Source organism: Mesoplodon bidens (assembly GCF_964165515.1).
Source record: "Mesoplodon bidens genome assembly, chromosome: 9".
Classification (NCBI taxonomy): Eukaryota; Metazoa; Chordata; class Mammalia; order Artiodactyla; family Ziphiidae; genus Mesoplodon; species Mesoplodon bidens.
Window position 1 is genome coordinate 31327421 of NC_138166.1, and position 18879 is coordinate 31346299.

The 18879-nt window shown below is 37.7% G+C and overlaps 2 protein-coding genes across 2 annotated transcripts; both read right to left on the reverse strand.

Annotated features, from left to right (window-relative positions):
• Positions 1-998: 998 nt before the first annotated feature.
• Positions 999-16746, reverse strand: NUP42 (nucleoporin 42). The gene is made up of 7 exons (XM_081244825.1): positions 16480-16746; positions 14053-14272; positions 12609-12703; positions 7489-7565; positions 6645-6731; positions 3363-3447; positions 999-2724 (listed from the first exon to the last, which is right to left on the reverse strand). Exons 1-7 carry the CDS (start codon positions 16589-16591, stop codon positions 2147-2149), a joined length of 1254 nt encoding a protein of 417 aa, XP_081100951.1. The 5' UTR covers positions 16592-16746; the 3' UTR covers positions 999-2146.
• Positions 16747-16771: 25 nt separating this feature from the next.
• On the reverse strand, positions 16772-17534 carry LOC308623004 (transcription initiation factor IIA subunit 2). The gene has a single exon (XM_081244828.1). The coding sequence runs from the start codon at positions 17380-17382 to the stop codon at positions 17053-17055; it is 330 nt and encodes a 109-aa protein (XP_081100954.1). The 5' UTR covers positions 17383-17534; the 3' UTR covers positions 16772-17052.
• Between the last annotated feature and the right edge of the window lie 1345 nt (positions 17535-18879).

The following is an 18879-nucleotide window of genomic DNA, read 5'->3' on the forward strand; positions in this document are numbered from 1 at the left end:
GAGTGCATATCTTTTAATAGTTTTTATTTTCACTTAAAAAAATGACTTCAATGCCAGATCTGTGTTAGGAAACTGTTCTCACAGTGCTAGCTGTGTAATTTTTGAGGCTTGAGAAAGGAACACAGAACTCTGACACATATGCTTCAACTCATGACAGGTCTCTGGGTATTTGGATCAACCATATATAAGATATACAAGATATTACTCCCTCAATCTGAGGACACAGGGAGAACCAAACATGTCTGAGAAGTCTAATAGAAACTCTAGAAACAGCTGGTGAATCCTCACCGTTCTACATAAACTATTTGGGGGAAGCGGGGAGAAGATTACTGATAATTTTAATTTCCTTGTTGGAAATTTCCAAAATTATAATAAACATATTTTATAAAAAAGTGTTTTAAGAAATATACCATAAAGGAATAAGAGCATACCTTAATAATGTAAATGGAGGTGGAAGAAAGCAGCCTAGATTTGTTCAAAAACTTTTTCCAGTTATAAAGTCCCTTCTTTGTTACTTAAAAAAAAAGTCTATAGAAGATGCATCTTGAATAAAGAGTTATTTGTTAGTTTTAAAAAAATACTTTTTGGGCTTCCCTGGTGGCGCAGTGGTTAAGAATCTGCCTGGCAATGCAAGGGACACAGTTTCAAGCCCTGGTCTGGGAGGATCCCGCATGCCGCGGAGCAACTGAGCCTGTGCGCCACTACTGCGCCTGAGCTCTAGAGCCCACAAGCCACAACTACTGAGCGCCTGTGCCACAGCTACTGAAGCCTGCACGCCCAGATCCTGTGCTCTGCAACAAGAGAAGCCATGGCAATGAGAAGCCTGTGCACTGCAACAAAGACCCAACACAGCCAAAAACAAATATATAAATAAGTAAATAAATTTATATTAAAAAAATGCTTTTCAAAAATGCAGCTAGAAAAACTAGCTTGATCATAAGTATCATTAAACTTTCCAATAATGTTGCTGTTTATAGTTGAAAAAAGCTTCCTAATCCTTTTTTAATTTTCCTGATTTTCTTTTAATTAAAAAACAAAGTAATGCATGTACATGGTAAGATATTCAAACAGTTCAAAATGGTATATAAAGTATTTCTCCTAATCCAGACACCAATTCTTTTCCCAGAGGTAATCACTGTTAGCAAGTTTCTTACATATTCTTCCAGAAATGTTTTATGCAACTACAAAGGATATATATACACTATTTATTCACACGAGATCATAATTTCTACTCCTCTTACAATCCATCCGCTTGATGGGATAATGTGAGGAAAAAATAGAATTACATAAAAATTAGGCCAAGATAAAAATTAGCCCAAAATTGTTGAAGAAAACTCAAATGGTCCATGAGAGAGCCAAAACTGAGGAGGAAAAAATATGAGAGGAAAATGCTTCTTAGGTCCTAAAACGTTTTCACCCTTTAAAAATTGTTCTTTCTTTCTTTAAGAGAATCTTCTTTAACATGAAGGAAAGTCATGCTACTGATGTTTATTTGGTAAGTAGGCTAAACATTTAAGCATTTTTTCTCTGCTGGGTCTAGAAATTATCTCCTTCCTTTAAAAAAAAATGTTTAAAGGTAAAATTTTTTTTTTTTTTTTTTTTTTTTTTGCAGTACGTGGGCCTCTTACTGTTGTGGCCTCTCCCGTTGCGGAGCACAGGCTCCGGACGCACAGGCTCTGGAGGCACAGGCTCAGCGGCCATGGCTCACGGGCCCAGCCACTCCGCGGCATGTGGGATCTTCCCGGACCGCGGCACTAACCCTTGACCCCTGCATCGGCAGGCGGACTCTCAACCACTGCGCCACCCGGGAAGCCCCTAAAGGTAAAATTTTAAATGGTAAGAGAGTAAAGTGATGTAGAATAAGAAAAGTACTTTATTCAGTGCACCCTGACACTTTTTTCAGTTCCATTCATAATTATAGCAGAAAAAAAAATCCACTGCTGAGTTTTTGTTATGTTTTACTTAAATAGTTACACTCAGGAAGAAAATGCTAAATATAAAAACTCCTATTATTGAAAATTTATACTTCTTATATATGTGTGTGTGTGTATATCTATATATCTATATATCTATATATCTGCCCTTTCATATGAACCACTCAAAAGAATTTTAAAAGCTGTTCTTTTCTGTATTTAAAATTACTTGTTTAAATATTTAGAAATTCCACAGGAGGTGGCTTTAATGGAATTTTTCCCAGAGTAAATTTCTTGGATTGAAATTGCTCCAGTTCTTCTGCTGTTAGTTGATCCCTGGGTGTGAATAATACATTATCTGTCTTGGTGCTGCCATTTGAGAATGAGAGAGAGGTGGATATGCTGCTGTTTCCACAGGTGCCACTGGATGACTTGGAAAAAGCAGTGTGAGACTGTGAGCCTGGACTACCAAAACCAGCTGAAGAACTGCCGCTTCCAAAGGCTGGGGCCTTTGGAGCTCCAACAGAGCCTGCTGCCATAGAAGATGGAAATCCTGAAAATCCGGATGATCCCAAACCAGAAGCTGCAGGGGTTTTAAATGAAAATGAAGCAGCAGATGTGATTTGGGGTTTCCCAAGTCCAAAAGCTGGAGTAGAAGCAGTGATGGCAGAACTGGCGGAGGGTACAGCTCCAAATGCTGGAGTATTCCCAAACACAGAAGGGCTTCCAGAAGGGGCAGTAGCAAATCCAGAGCTTGCTTTAAAACTAAAATTCTGAGCATTAATGCTGCTGTTGTTATTCACTGGAAAACCTACAAAAACCAGAAAAAGAATAGAAGAATCTATTAGTCAGAAAATGTAGCTATATTACTACTCCCCACCCGCCCTTTTTTTTTCTTATTTCTGTGATATTTAGATGATAATTAACTTATTGGAAGGAAGAAGAGAAAAGTGAAAATGAGAAGCTAGGACAAACCCACTAAACCCTGTCTTTCTGCTACATTGATCTCCTTTGCACCATAATTTATACTCAAGGAGGCAGCTCTTGAGAAACCTCATGGATTAGGGAGTGAACCTTTACTTCACCTGTCCCCTCATCTCATCGGAGCTGTCATTTGAGGACAATACTATGCTGTTATATACAGGGACAACAAAGTCCTCAAAGGTGCTGCTACTCTAACTACGTATTCCTATGGAAGTCTTGAAAAAACATTCCTAAAATATACTTCTAAAGCCTGAGCCATAGGGTCTTGCAAAGAACATGCCCATTCTGAACCCCATTTCGCAAATGCTTGATGAGCCAAATTCTTTGAAGCTCTATTATGGAAGGTGGTAGAATTTGCAAGGGTGACTTAAAATGGCACTAAACAAAACTTCAGGCTTTATATTTGAAACCTATAAAGTCCTATTTTTCTGAATCAGTGAAGTCCTTCATTACTTTGTCACTTACCTGGTGACCCAAATGTTACTGATGGCCTACTGCCAAATCCAAATGCAGGTGCTGCTTGATTTACTCCACCCTTTATATCAGAGAGCTATTAAAAAAAAAGGTAGGCAAGTGAATAATTCTCAAGTACCTTTTCTATACACTTTATAGCCAAATTCAATTTTTAATATGTGCACTTAAAAACCTCTTCATTTTGTTTAACATAGAAAAATGCCTACAAGTGAATGTTCATAGAAAAAAATGGGCAAACCTCAATGAGTTTGAAGTGATTGTGTGGCTGATGAATTATGAATTATTTTTATTTTACTTATGCTTTTAAAACACTTTCTAAATTTCTTCAATGAACACATATTAAAATCAGGAAAATATTTTTTAATTCTAGATTTTAGTTTCTACTGGTTGATCTGCATTTATCAAAAAACCTAGATATTAGGTAAAGGGTCTTTAGAGGATACCCAGTCTACTTACTCAAATGTTTGAACTGAAGTTAATTCACAATTACATTATTAAAAGCTTACCACTAAAATCTATTAAACATTTCCTTTTCCCTGAAAATATTTTATGTTCTTGCTATTTTCTGCTCTAGAAATGTCTTTCGTGTCTGCTTACTGAAATCTTAATCTCCTTTTCAAGGAACTTTTCACTTAATCCTTACCTCTAAGAAGTCTTCCCTCATCAACCTAAGCATATAAGATTTCTCTCATTTTAAAACCCTATTGGCAGGCTTCCCTGGTGGCACAGTGGTTGAGAGTCTGCCTGCCGATGCAGGGGACACGGGTTCGTGCCCCGGTCCGGGAGGATCCCACGTGCCGTGGAGCGGCTGGGCTCGTGAGCCATGGCCGCTGGGCCTGCGCGTCCGGAGCCTGTGCTCTGCAACGGAAGAGGCCACGGCGGTGAGCCCACGTACCGCAAAAAAAAAGAAAAGAAAAAAACCCCTATTGGCATTTTTTCTTTAAAAAAAAAAATCAACTTTACTGAGGTACAGTTTACATAAAATAAAATGCATCCATTAAAACAATCTATCTATATTTTGATGAGTTTTGACAAACTTATAACCACCACTACAATCAAGATTTAGAATATTTCCATCACCCATAAAACTTCCCTTGTGCCCCTTTCCAGTCAACACTCTCCCAACCTCTGGCCCCAGTGAACCATTCACCTACTTTCTATTACTAGAGATGAGGTTTGTCTTTTCTAGGGTGTCATATAAATGGAATCATTTAGTATGTACTTTTTCTTTTTTTCTTCTAGCTTCTCTCCCTCAGTCATTAACAGGTATGTGGATAAACAAATTATATCCATATAATAGATTAAAAGAATAAAGAATAAACCACTTGGCAGGGACTTCCCTGGTGGTCCAGTGGTTAAGAATCGCCTTCCAATACAGGGGACGTGGGTTTGATCCCTGGTTGGGGAACTAAGATCCCACATGCCGCGAGGCAGCTAACCCCGCACACCACAACTACTGAGCACGCGGGCCACAACTAGAGAGAAGCCCGCGCCCTGCAATGAGGAGCCTGGGTGCCGCGGTGGAGGATCCCGCATGCCGCGATGAAGATCCCGCTAACCGCAACTAAGACCCAACACAGCCAAAAATAAAATAAATAAATAAATATTTTAAAAAAACCAATCACTTGGCATAAAGAATTGACATATGGTAAGCCAGTTGTAGGTAGGCTGTCCAAGATTCTCACCTACAGAAGGGCCCCTAGGAAGGTGGCAAAGAACATGGAACTTCCAACCTTGAAGGAAGCTCTGTAGTTCTCTGGACTGTTATCCCTTCTATATCAGCAATGGTGATGGCGGGCAACCTCTCATCTAGAGAAAAAATACTTCCGAGGAGTCCTACTGAATTTAAATGGCATTACAACAATTGAAAGGTAGAAGAAATTAGCTTGCACAAGAGTCTAGTCATTTGGGGGGGTGTGAGGAATTGGGACATTGGGGTTGACACATATACACTATTGATACTATGCATAAAATAGACAACTAATGAGACCATACTGTATAGCACAGAAAAGTCTACTTAATACACTGTGGTGACTTAAATGGTAAGGAAATCCAAAAAAGAGGGGATATATGTATATGTACAGCTGATTCATTTTGCTGTACAGTAGAAACTAACACAACATTGTAAAGCAACTATACTCCAATAAAAATTAATTAAACAAAAAAAATGCAATGCCAAAAAAAAGAGACTAGTCATTTAGAAGCACATATTTAAGAAAAGAGTAGGGGGACTTCTCTGGTGGCGCAGTGGCTGAGAATCCACCTGCCAATGCAGAGTACATGGGTTCGAGCGCTGGTCCGGGAAGATCCCACGTGCCGCGGAGCAACTAAGCCCATGTGCCACAACTACTGAGCCTGAGCTCTAGAGCCCGTGAGCCACAACTACTGAGCCCGCATGCCACAACTACTAAAGCCCACGTGCCTAGAGCCCGTGCTCCACAACAAGAGAAGCCACCGCAATGAGATGTCCGCGCACTGCAATGAAGAGTAGCCCCCTCTCGCCACAACTAGAGAAAGCCCATGCGCAGCAACGAAGACCCAACACAACCAAAAATAAATAAATAAATAAATAAATAAATAAATAAATTTAAAAAAAAAAAAGAAAGGAGTAGGGTGTCGGGACTTTCAAACAGTCATTCACTAACTTTAGGCAGCTACTACTCTCATAGCCTTTTTCAGAAAGTACAAAGAAAAACCACCTAGGAGACTGGAAGTATCAAATTCTAAATGTAAATACCTTATTTAAAAATAATATTCTTAAGAACTTCTTATGCGGGTAGCAAAATAAACTTTATTGACAGAGATAATGAATATGCTGCAGTAGGATCATGTATCTTTGGGGACAAGTGGGCATATATCTCCTAAAGGCATTTCTGTATAAGACAAGGAACATATGGTCCTTCAGTCACAAAAGTATACATTAGTCTAAATATGCATTCATATTTTTCAAAGCAATTTCTTTTTAAATGCTGATAACCTGGAATACTTGAATTTATGTAACATTTTCCAATTTTTAAAACTAGTACCACCAAAGTTAAAAACCTTATCCTAAAAATAGTTTTAGAAAAGCATAATTATCTGTGCTTTTCTGACTAAGGAACAGAGAGAAAACAACTCCAGGACCGTGACTCTAAATAATAATATAGTTCTTGAGAATGTGTGTATCACAATTCTTGACAGAGAATTTTAGCTTTGCTTTCCAAATCCAAAGTGAAATTCTGCAAAAAAGCAATAGGTAAGACATTTCCCTGTAGAAAATTCTCCAATACTCACCAAAGCTATTGTAGTTGATGTATTTAGACTTTTCAGTTCATTTACCCTGTTCCTCCACTGATTTATTAACTGTTGGATGGAATGTAGCTGGAGAGAAGACAGAAAAATAATGAGTCAATATTGAGTGTTTAAGATAATCTCTCCAACAACTTCATGTCTGTATTTCCAAAGTCACAATAAATTTATAAAACATTTTTACGGCCCATAACTTGTAAAATTTGCATTGACCTACCCCTACTTGCCCAAGATACTCCAGCTGTAGACCCCTTTCCCTGTTCTCCAACTCCTTGTATCACCTAGTTAAAATCATAAGTACCTGGCAGTACAGAGACAAACATGTGTACTAGTTGAAACACATGATATTGACTGTAGGCAATAGAAAAACACAGGATTTATGTCATTTCCTTTAGGCACTGACCTTATTCAAGCCCAGCTTTTCAATTTTTTGATATTTGATATATGAGAATGTTAATCTATATACAACACTGCATTTTATTTAAGTTTGTTTTTCTAGCATTCATTGTGGTGTCTGCACCTAAGAGATACTCACTCCATAGATGTTTGCCAAATAATGAAAGGTATGATTTCTGGGACTGATTGCTGGATAACCCGTAATAAAAATAATGACATTCCTAGTTACTACAGTCAAAGTATATTATCACCATTTTAGATAACCAACCAATTTCAAAGAAATTCTAAATTTTTATTTAGAATATAAAACTAGCCTTGTTCTGAAAAAAAATTATAGACCTCATCCGCTTTGCCAACACACAAACAAGCTACTACAGAGAAGACAATAATTCACAGCTAATCTGTTAGGTAGATGAATAGGAAACAAACTTACATAACTCTGTAAGTTATTGCTGGTTAAGAAGTTATGGTATTCAAGTCTCAACTCCTCTGGTGAAATATCTGTAAAACCTGAAGTGAGGAATCAATTGGAATCTTTAAATACCAATACTTTTGATAGTATAGTAAAATAAGAGGTGCTAGACAGGAAAATATGCTAATCTTGATCATTAGAAAAATTTCATAATCATAAGGAAAAAATTCAAAGCCTATACTCTATTTAATAAAGTATAAAATTAGAATAAAATATAGTTGGTTATTTGATCTTTGAAGGGGAAAAATTTTCTAAAGATAAATGGAGTGGAAGGAATAATAAACAAAAGAAACAAGAAAGAGTTGACTACATGTACATTCATACTTCTAAAAAAAATATTCTGTAAGTCAGAAACTACAATAGCAAAATTGAAAGGCAACAGTAAACTGGGAAAACCATAATTGCAACATGAGAAGAAGCGCTATGACAGGAGAAGAGCTAACATCAATGTATAAATAGCTATTACAAATCAGTAAGAAAAATAAGTTAGTATGGGCAAAGATAATGAACGGGCAATTCACAAAACAATTCAAATAGCCAGTAAATAAATGAAATTAAAAAGTTTACGCCAAAAAAAAAGTTCAATTTAAAAATACAACTTAAATAGAGATACAATGCTTTATTTATCAGACTGACAAAAATTAATAATGAATAATTGTTATTAAGGATGTGGTGAAATGGACATTCTCCTAAGTTGCCATTATGGAAATCAAAAAGGTAAAACTTTTCTGGGAGGAAAACTGTCAATAAATGTCAAATGACTTAAAAATGCTCATACCTTTTGATCTTAGAATTTCTAGGATTTAACCTCAGGAAATAATTAAATGTATAAACAAAGGGTGTTACATAAAAAGATGTTCATTCTAGTATTTTTAGTAATAGAGACACTGAAAACAAAGCAGAATACAACACTAGGTTATGATTCCTAATTATACATATAAATAAGAAATTGTGTGTGTGCATGTTTTGAAAGAAATACACTAAAATGTTACAGTTGTTATCTCTGAGATTAGTTGATTTTATTCACATATTCCTCTATTTTCCAAATTTTCTATGGCAATAGCTGTAACTTTCATGATCAGGAAAACTTTTTAAGAAAGGGAAAAAAAGTTCAGGATATTTTTCTACAGAGAATTATTTATAACCAGACACCATTAACTTCAAAGACCCTTACCTCAGAATAAAGAAAAGACTAAACATTCAAATCAGAATCCTGGAGGCTCTCTAACAACTTGTCTTTACCACCTTTATTAACTGCTCAGACCACAAAACCTATAATCACTTTGCATTTCTCTCTTTCCCCATATCTAATTAATAAGCTGCATTTCTCTCTTTCCCTATATCTAATTAATAAGGCTCTTGCCAGTTCTAGCTCCAAAACAGAACACGAATTCTGACCTATTCTATCTCCACTGCTAGTTAACTCTCAGTCATCAGCAGTTGTCTCCTAACTCATTGCCCTGATGCTATTTTGCCCCCAACAGACCATTTCTTTTCATAACAACAGTCTAAGTGAGCTTTTTAAAAATTAATTAATTTATTTATTTTAATTATTTATTTTTGGCTGCATTGAGTCTTTGTTGCTTGTGCGCGGGCTTTCTCAAGTTGCAGTGAGCAGGGGTTACTCTTCACTGAGGTGTGCAGGCTTCTCAGTGCGGTGGCTTCTCTTGTTGCGGAGCACGGGCTCTAGGCGCGCGGGCTTCATTAGCTGTGGCACGCGGGCTTAGCAGTTGTGGCACGTGGGCTCAGCAGTTGTGGCTCACGGGCTGTAGAGCGCTGGCTCAGTAGTTGTGGTGCAGGGGCTTAGTTGCTCCGCAGCATGTGGGATCTTCCGGGACCAGGGCTCGAACCCATGTCCCCTGTGTTGGCAGGCGGATTCCTAACCACTGTGCCACGAGGGAAGTCCTTAAGTGAGGTTTTTCTAATCAGATCATATCCCTCCTCCTGCTCAAAGCTCTTTCTGGCTTCCTAGTGCAATTAGGCCCAACATAATCTGGCCCCTGGCTGCCTCTCTCTGGCCTTATGTCATATTACTCTTTCTCTTATTTACTCTCCTCTGGCAATTCAGGCCTTGCTAGACTAAATACATGCCAACCTTGTTTCCACAAGGGCCTCTGCACTAGCTATTGTACTGTAAGGAACATTTTCCCCCAAATCTTCCCGTAAGTGACATCTTCTCTTCATTCAGGACTCAGCTCCAATACTGCTTCCTAAGAATAGATAACCACTCTCTGTGACGAAACACTATCCCTCTGGCTACTTTCTCCTCCTTCCATCTGTTACTCATCTGAACCATGAAGACAGGAAATGATTTGAGTGACTATTTCCTTAATTCTTTCAAGGGTGGTACAAACTTAGTATCATTCTAGCTGCACAGGAAAAATTAATTCATTATAATGGATGCCTACAGACAGTGATTCTCCAACTTTCTGGTTTCAGGACCCATTTACATTCTTAAAAATAAATAAGGATGCCAGACCTTTTGCTCACATGGGTTACATACATCAATATTTACCATATTTGAAATGAAAACTGAAAAAATGTAGAAAATATTAATTTACTTAAAAATAAGAAATATATCAACATAAATGAAAAAACTATTTTCCAAAACAAAAAATAAAAATTTAGTGATATAAGTGGCATTGTCTTATGTTTGTAAATCTCTTTAATGTATGGCTTCATAGAAGACTGTTGGATTATTATATCTGCTTCTGCTGTTCAATCTGTTTCAACCTGTTTCAGTGAATTGCCTGGTTCAAGTATATGAAGAAAAACTGTTCTCACACAGATGTGTAGCTGGAAAAGGATGACTTTAATGGCCTTTTCAGATAATTGTGGATATCCTTCTTGATACTATACCAAAACTTGACAGACAGTAGTTTCTTAAAGGTTAGCTATAATGTGGACTCAAATCATATGAATGAAATCATATTAATAAACCAAAACTATTAATTGTTTTATCTTGCACTTAGAAAGGGTTTTTCAAACATGCATAATTTTGTAACATCACACATTGGTCATCTGGAAAATATTGGTTCACTGAGTTATCCAGAACCTCCAAATGTTGGCACATGTCATCTTACAATATCAAAAAATTTGTTAATGTTATTTTGTGTGTGCTTCCCATTTTGTCACATAGAATATTTAAAAGGTGTACACTTAAGGGTCAATATTTAATAAAATTAATAATTTTTACCTCTTCATCAAGGACATTCTTAAGTGAAAATGGCGTTAAATTTTTTTTTTATTGACTATTATAACCTGCTAGTACAGTTTGTTGCCTGTGCTTCATCAAAGCTTTTGTACGAACAGTGCAAATGTCAACACAGTGAAAATGGCAATTAATGTCTTAGTATTATTATGAAAATATTTCTAAACTTGTACAGCCCTAAAAGGATTTTAGTAATAGGGTTGCCACATTTAGGCAAAAAAAAGAGGATGCCCAGTTAAATTTGAATATTTGACAAACAACAAATACTTTAAAAGTATAAGTATGTCCCGGGAATTCCCTGGTGGTGTAGTGGTTAGGACTTGGCGCTTTCCGTGGGCCCGGGTTCAATCCCTGGTTGGGGAGCTAAGATCCCACAAGCTGCACGGCACAGCCAAAAAAAAAAAAAAAGTATAAGTATGTTCCAAATACTACATGGGATATTCATATACTAAAAATATTGTTTATCTGAAATTTAAATTTAACTCGATGTCCCATATTTTATCTTACAACCCTGCTTATGGATCTACATTTCACACTGAGAACCACTGCTCTAGGGCATTAGGCATTATGTTCAATTCTGAACTTTTAAAAAAAGGCTTAACACTTATTTTCTTTACAGAAAAATCAGTATCTAAAATTATCTTATTGGGCTTCCCTGGTGGCGCAGTGGTTAAGAGTCCACCTGCCGAGGCAGGGGACGCGGGTTCGTGCCCTGGTCCGGGAAAATCCCACATGCCGTGGAGCGGCTGGGCCCGTGAGCCATGGCTTCTGAGCCTGCGCGTCTGGAGCCTGTGCTCCGCAACGGGAGAGGCCACAACAGTGAGAGGCCCGCATACCACACACACAAAAAAAAAAAAGTATTAAAATTATCTTATTTATTTGTATTACTTATGGCCTCCATCCCTCAAGAACATAAACTTCATAAGGGATGGATCCTATCTATCTTACTCATTGTTATATCTCTAGCACCTAGAATGAGGCCTGGCACAAAAGAAATTCATTAAGTATTTGTTGAATGATTAAGTAAATAAACGACTAAGGAGTGGTGTGACACAAATGTTCACAGAGAATGAGCAGATAGAGCAGAGACAGACAGAAATCCCAGAGTTCTGAGAGACTGAAAGGGCTCTCATCTTCTAGGCACTTGCTGTTCAACTTAATAGGGCCCAGAACCACCCAGCGTAGGCTTAGAAAACTGAGGTGGTCTAAGCATATAGCTGATTCACTTTGTTATACAGCAGAAACTAACACACCATTGTAAAGCAATTATACTCCAATAAAGATGTCAAAAAAACAAAACAAAAACAACTGTGGTGGTCTAGCTTTCAGCCCAAAAAGGGCTATGGACAAAGGAAAATGGGAAGGAAAGGAGTATTCTACAGAAATGCTATCTCTGTAGCCCAGCTAAGGCTCCTTACCTTCAAATATTACCCCCAGAATAGATCTCAACATGCTTTATGAAAAATAACTATCCTTAGAAAAAAAGATAGGGGAGAAAGAGAACAGAATCAGGCAGCCAAAGCCTTGGCATAATGGGACTCTTCTATTCACTGCAGGCAGCTAAAGGGTTCTGAAGTTGTATCTACAGGAAACCAAGGAAGCAGAGCCTCTTCTTGGGCTTACAGAATTGGAAATGTGGTGGGTCCTGATTCTACTATTTTTCCCAAGGGATCTATATATCTTGAACTATATCTTCCAACCTCAGTCTCTGAATTATGAAGTTCTGCTAGAATACTCGGATACTTTAAACAATGTCCAAACTCTTCTAACTGTAGCTAAGTTTGTGGTCGATTTCTTTATTTGACATAGTCTTGGTTTTAGAAAACAATAGTTGTAAAACACATTTTAAAAATACATAATTTCTAGTTACCTGAAATATTAGGTTTCTTTTTCACTGGTGAATAAACAGAAAACATCCACTGCCCTGATGATTCCCAAACCTCCATATCTTTTACAATTCCTTCCCTGAAAAAAAAAAAAAAAGGGCAAAAGATCTTTTTCTTCTGATTGTTAAAATTTATCATTTATAATTTTCAATGACTGAAATTTTAAATTGTAGTAAATATGTAATTTTAGATTTTTCCATTATATTTGCTGAGGAGTGCTCTTTAAAGCAGAAGCTTATAGAAATATGAGCTACATTTCATGATTATAAATATTATAATATCAAAGAAGTTCGGAATTTTGGTTTTCCAATACACTGAACCATTAACTGATACATTTACTGAGAACTCAACTATCATACCATACATATCTTAAAGAACTGAAATATAATAAAATACACAATACTAAGTTTAATCTTTCTTTGTTCATTATCATTAACATCAATGATCATTTAACTGGGAAAGAAACAACCAGTAAGTAATAAAGAACCATAAAATATTTAAGTGGTTAGGACTTCAGAGATTTTGTCTAATTCTCACATTTTGCAAAAAGGGAACAGACCCATGTCCATGGTTAACTTGTTGGCAAAGTCATGGATATATCTGGGTCTAAATTAAATATTTTCCCCTTATCCAGAACGGAATTAATCAAATAAGAATAACTGATAATAAAATAATAATAAAATTTAGGATTTTTATGACAACATCAAATATAGGAAGGAGGGTTTCTTTTTTAATTTTAATTTGGTTTTTTACTTTATTTATTTATTTTAATTAATTATATATGGTACATGGTTCAAAATGTTTACAACTAGTCTAATTTAGTTATGGGATGTAAAAGACTAATGAGTATATTTAAGTTCTGTCCTAGTTGCTGGGGGCTGACGGAACAGTTATACACAGACAGGCACTGTTTCGGTAGGAATCATAAATTCTATTATGAATGTTCTCAATAAATGGTAAGAAATTTACTCCACAATAATGAAGGAAATCAAATGAAATGTTTGCATGGGCTTACTGAAGTAAAAGTTTTAGAAAGAAGAATACAAGATGCTGTAAGTGACCTCCAAGATCACAAGTACCTCATACTTTGTAAAGAACTCATAGTTTAATATAAGCAGGACTACATTAGAAAGATATTCACAGTACAGTGTTATCAATAGAAAAGTGGAAAAAGCATAATTATCCCCAAGAACTCACTGTATTGATAAAGAAGAATGACATTTTTAAGTGAAATAAAGTCTAGTATGATACCTGCAAAATAGTAGTTATCTCTGATCATGGATGTTTTTTCTGCTTTTTGCTTATTCTGATTTTTTAATAATTTAATAAAGTAATAATAACATTACCTCTTTTTTAAGGAAAGTACTGTAGGTACTTTTGAAAAAAATAAGCAAATGGGCAGGAATTTTTCTGAAGGCTTCCACTTACAGAAGTTTCTTTTCATCTTTCTGCCCATCAGAGCTAGGTGAAGCAAATGGGTTCTGAGACAATCCAAACCCCCTGTTCCTGCTAGCTGACGCTCCAGAAGCAAAAGATGGCTTTTCTTGATCTTTGCTGCCCCCCCATGGTGTGGATTTGGAGAAACTGGATGGCTGGATAACACTGGAATATCTCTGGCTGGTGGTATTCCATCCTCGTCTGTTACTACCTGAAATAAACAACAAAATAAACAATTTTACTAGCAACTCATTTTTAAAATCTCTTAAAATTTCACTGTAGTCTGTCTTATTATGTGCACACATTATGTAAAGATTCAACAAGCACTACATTTCCACTCATTTTAAATTACAAAACTCTTCATTTTCAATTTATATAGGTACGTGTAGTATCAACAAATCACATAATGGTCTAACTTAACAAGATTGAGAAGACTGTAAATCCACAGAACAATAATGATATATAACTAAATTCAGCTGACCTAAGTTTATTAGGTAAACAACTGTTCGATAATGGAGTGGACAGAAGGCATGTATCTGAAATCATAAGCTCCTTCATGATAAAAAGATGTGTCTGTATCATTCTTTGCTCCCCAACTGGGCCCTATATAGTAGTAAAATCTGAAAAACAGACAATGTACTGAGAAGTGTATTCAATATAAAAGATTAGATTCTACCTTCCGTCCTTGAACAGATAGGTAAATCCATTTGACTCAGTATTCTCTCTGAGAAAACAACACCTACCTACCTACCTTCCATAGAGAGATTATAGAGGTAATTTACATATGAATAAAGTGCACTGAGTTCCTCTTTTATGAGCAGATTTCTAGTATTCTACAATTATCAAAATAAGCCAACATTTTTCTCCTCTCTGTCTCTATATTTTACAAAATTTTTTCACTTCTACCGTCTCATTTATTCATCACTTCTTAGTTGGGGTCAAGATAATTCACCTTGTTTCTGACTGAATTAGGAGATATGCCATTAAATATGTATATTAAAAACTAGAGTGATGGGAGATACATTCCTTTATGAAAATTCACCTCCCAATTCTAAAACTGCTTAACGAAACCTAAGAGGAAAGGGGGCAGACTGCTAGACCAGATCCCTCAAGTATGGGTTAATGATACTTTATTTTCCCAGAGTTTCAAATCCTTCGCGGGGATGACACAACTGAAGAAATTCATTCCATCTTTTGTATACAGCTTTTGGTCTTCATACTTACTAATTCCATAAGCATTTATTTGTTTCTGGGCATTAAATACACTGTTTACTTGACTAGTTTTATCTCCACTTTTAAAATCCATTAACATTTATCCATTCAACATTTATTCTCTAATTACTGCATTAAGAGTGAGTCTCAACAGAATGCCAAATATTACGTTTTGTTGTTCCTGGAAACACTCGTACATTTATCAGATCCTGAGTCTTAATTTTTGGTTTGGAATATTTCACTAGACCAATTGTGGGTGATGCAAAAAGACTGTCTCCAAGAAGGGGAATCAGACGTGAAACCACAATGTAACACAAGGTTTAAGGGTCAGATGAATAGCCCTAAAGGAGGAAAGAGAAGGTAGAGGTGGTCAGCATCTTGTGGTACCTTTAAGGACTAAGTTTCAGTCCTAAGAAAACCTAACTATTCATCTGACCTCTAAAACCTTGCATTGTACTATGGTTTCATTTCGGACCCCTCCTCTCCTCGAAGACAGTCAATCCTTTTGCAAAATCCACAATTGGTTTAGTGAAATATTCCAAAAGCTTCGACAATGACTTAGGCCAGGAAGCAGGTCAACGTAGTCCTGCACCCCCTTCCCTCATAGCCCAGAGTTCTTAACTGAGCATCCCACTCTCGATTTTACCCCAAATTTTATGAGCATGTGCATTTATCTGAGGTCAATGGCTCTGTAGCTTTTATTAGATCTTCAAAGGAGTTTCCCAAAGTTAAGAATCCTGACTCTGACCCCAGTTGCTAGCCTCTCCCTAGAAAAGAGTTTAGAAAAAATTATATTCAAGGCATCAAGGAGAAAAAACAAGTACGCAGAAGGGTAGTAAAGTAGTAAAGAAAGGAGGCGTCTGGGTCGACCTATGCCAATTCTGCGACCACTGCCGCCCAAAGACAAGGTAAGTTCTGACACGTATTCCTATTTAAAAATTAACTGTTTTTCATTAGTAACCAAGACCAAGCCCATGCCTCCAACCGCTCAACAAAAGCCAACCGAGTTCCTAATAAATGAATAAAAAAGCCGGTGGGCGGGGCGGGCGAGGGGACGACGCGGGGACGTCCGCGTCACTTGACTGGTGCGCCACGGCGCTGTGCCCAGCGGCTGGGCCCACGAGGGACGGCCGTTCCTCGTGGGCCCAGCCCCACGCCAGGCCTTCCCCAGCTCGGCTAGGGGCGAAGGATGGAGGAGAACGTTACCTGAGAGCTGCTGCTGCCGTCCTTCGCCCGCACCTCTGGCGCCGGGATGTTCGTTCCAGCACCGATCTCCGAAGCGACACCGGCCTTGAAGGAAGAACTGACAAATGGTCATGGCGACGGCATCGCGGACGGAACTGTTTTCAGTCGACACCCTCACCTAGCAGAGCCGAAAGCAGCCAGAGGTCGCGGCTCCGCGGCTGTGACGTCATCTTCTCGCGCCTGGGAAAGGCCCTTTCTCTCTTGTCCCGCCCCCAGTGCGGAGAGGCGTGGATTTTATCTAATATGATTTTTTTTTTTGAGTTTTAAAATGAATTTATTAAAGAATGGTCTTAGGAAGGCCACAATGTTTGATTTGTCATTAAAAAAAAGTTCTGTTTCTTCATGCTGTATAACAAGGTAATGTAACAAGGTACAGAATTATAAGCTTCTTTCTACTGGAATTCTCTGATAGTACGGCACAGTGTAGTCACTTCTGCAATGCTAGAATAAATTTAAAAAAAGTCTCTTCTATGCTTCTCTTCAAAAAGTGATGAACAATAACAGGATGGCATTAAAAAGCCATTTTTTTCCTATTCATTCTGTAGTATTGGAGCCAGTATTTTTACCATCACAGGCTACAATTTTCACTTTATCCACTTTAATAAGTTCTGTCACCTCTCTGAATTCAACATCATTCAACACAAAAGTCCACACATTATCGCAGAATCTGTATGTATTTAGAGAGCCCCTGAAATTGACTCTGTTCCTGACCCTCTGTGCCAACGCTGAATTTATAGCCTTATCAAACTGAAGTAGAACTTGAAGGGCAAGTTGGGGGGTAATCTGTTGAGACTGTATAAGCTCATCGAGGCTCTCCTGAAGACTGTTTCCCAAAGTGGTATTTCTGTACAACTGATATGCCATGGCTTAGGAGGGAGAAATTCTTCTTCTTATTCAGGCTTGCATTGATATCCTGTGGAAAAGGCGCTTCCCGCCTCGGAGCCGACAGAAGTGGGTTGGCCAGAAACCCAGCAAGAGATTCCTTCTTCGCCGGAGTACCTCTCCGGCCACCGCAGAGAAAGCTTAATATGATTTGAGAAGAGTGGGACCGCCCCCCCACGCACTGAGCGTGACCTGCGAAGGCAGGATGATTGAAGGGTTACGCGGAGAAAGGCGCTGACGACCGTGGTGCAGCGTCTCGTTCATCAGGGGAAACTTGAGGTCCAAAATGAGAGGAAATAAAGTTGGTCAGGCAAACCCATAACTTCAGCAAGGCCCTGAGAGGAGGATCAGCTGTGGTTTGAGAAACCGAGTCGTATTTTTCATTTGTAACTGCTGAGAAAGTAAAAATCTGCCCAGCCATTCATCAGGATGGGTAACAGTATAAGATAAAGCCAGTTGTAACGTTTACAGGAAAGTTTCTTTTAAGGACAAACTGCAACTAAAAAGTATCATAACAACCCGCGTCTTTGGATGAGTACTACATTCTTACACGGAGAAACCTTGTTCTTTAAAGTCCATGTAAACGTTGCTATTTGAAATTTTATCAGTAAGAATGAAACATTCCACTCTTGCCTGGAGGATCTAAGACACTTTGACACAGAGAAGCAGCTTCTATTTCTAATCAGGTGCGGAACTGCAGACAAGGGGTTCCTGAAAAGAACATTACTTACTCTCTTAACTTTGTGGTTTCCAAGAGAACATGACCCTACACCCACTTCTCACTCCAGATGTGATGTTGATGCCTCTTTACACCGCTCTGCTTTGCTTTGAGACTATCAAAACTGTTTCATTTAGATTTTATCTGAACTCCACCTTTCCCACAAATCCTACATCTACCTTTTCCATTGTGTGGTGAGACACCCTACACTTCCTCTAGTGTGCAGTCTCCTTGGTTGCAATGCGTCAATAAGTCTGACTTTGTTGGATTACAGGTTCGTCCCCGGTGGTTTAAGATGACTAGCCATTGTTCTTGCTCATATACTTTGTTTGGATTTTGATGACAGCAGAACCTACAGGAGCACTGGGAATAACTGGTGCAACCTAGTTTATTTTTTTTTTAAATCAGTTTAATTCATTTATTTTGAAAAAAATTTATGGAGGAGTTACATGTATATATAGTACAAAGATCTTTTTCCTGAACCATTTGAGACTATATTGCAGACCTCATGCCCCAACACCCAATTATTTATTGTATTTCCTACAGACAAGGACATTCTAAACCACAATAATCACCAAAATCAGGACATGAATATTGCTGCATACTACTATCTAATCCTTAGATTCTATTCATATTTTGCCTAATGTCTCAGTAATGTCCTTTAAAGGACAAGGATGCAGTTCGGAATCATTGTTGCCTTACTCATATTTCTTCAGGCTTCATTCTGGAACATTTTCTCAGTCTCTCCCTGACTTTCATGA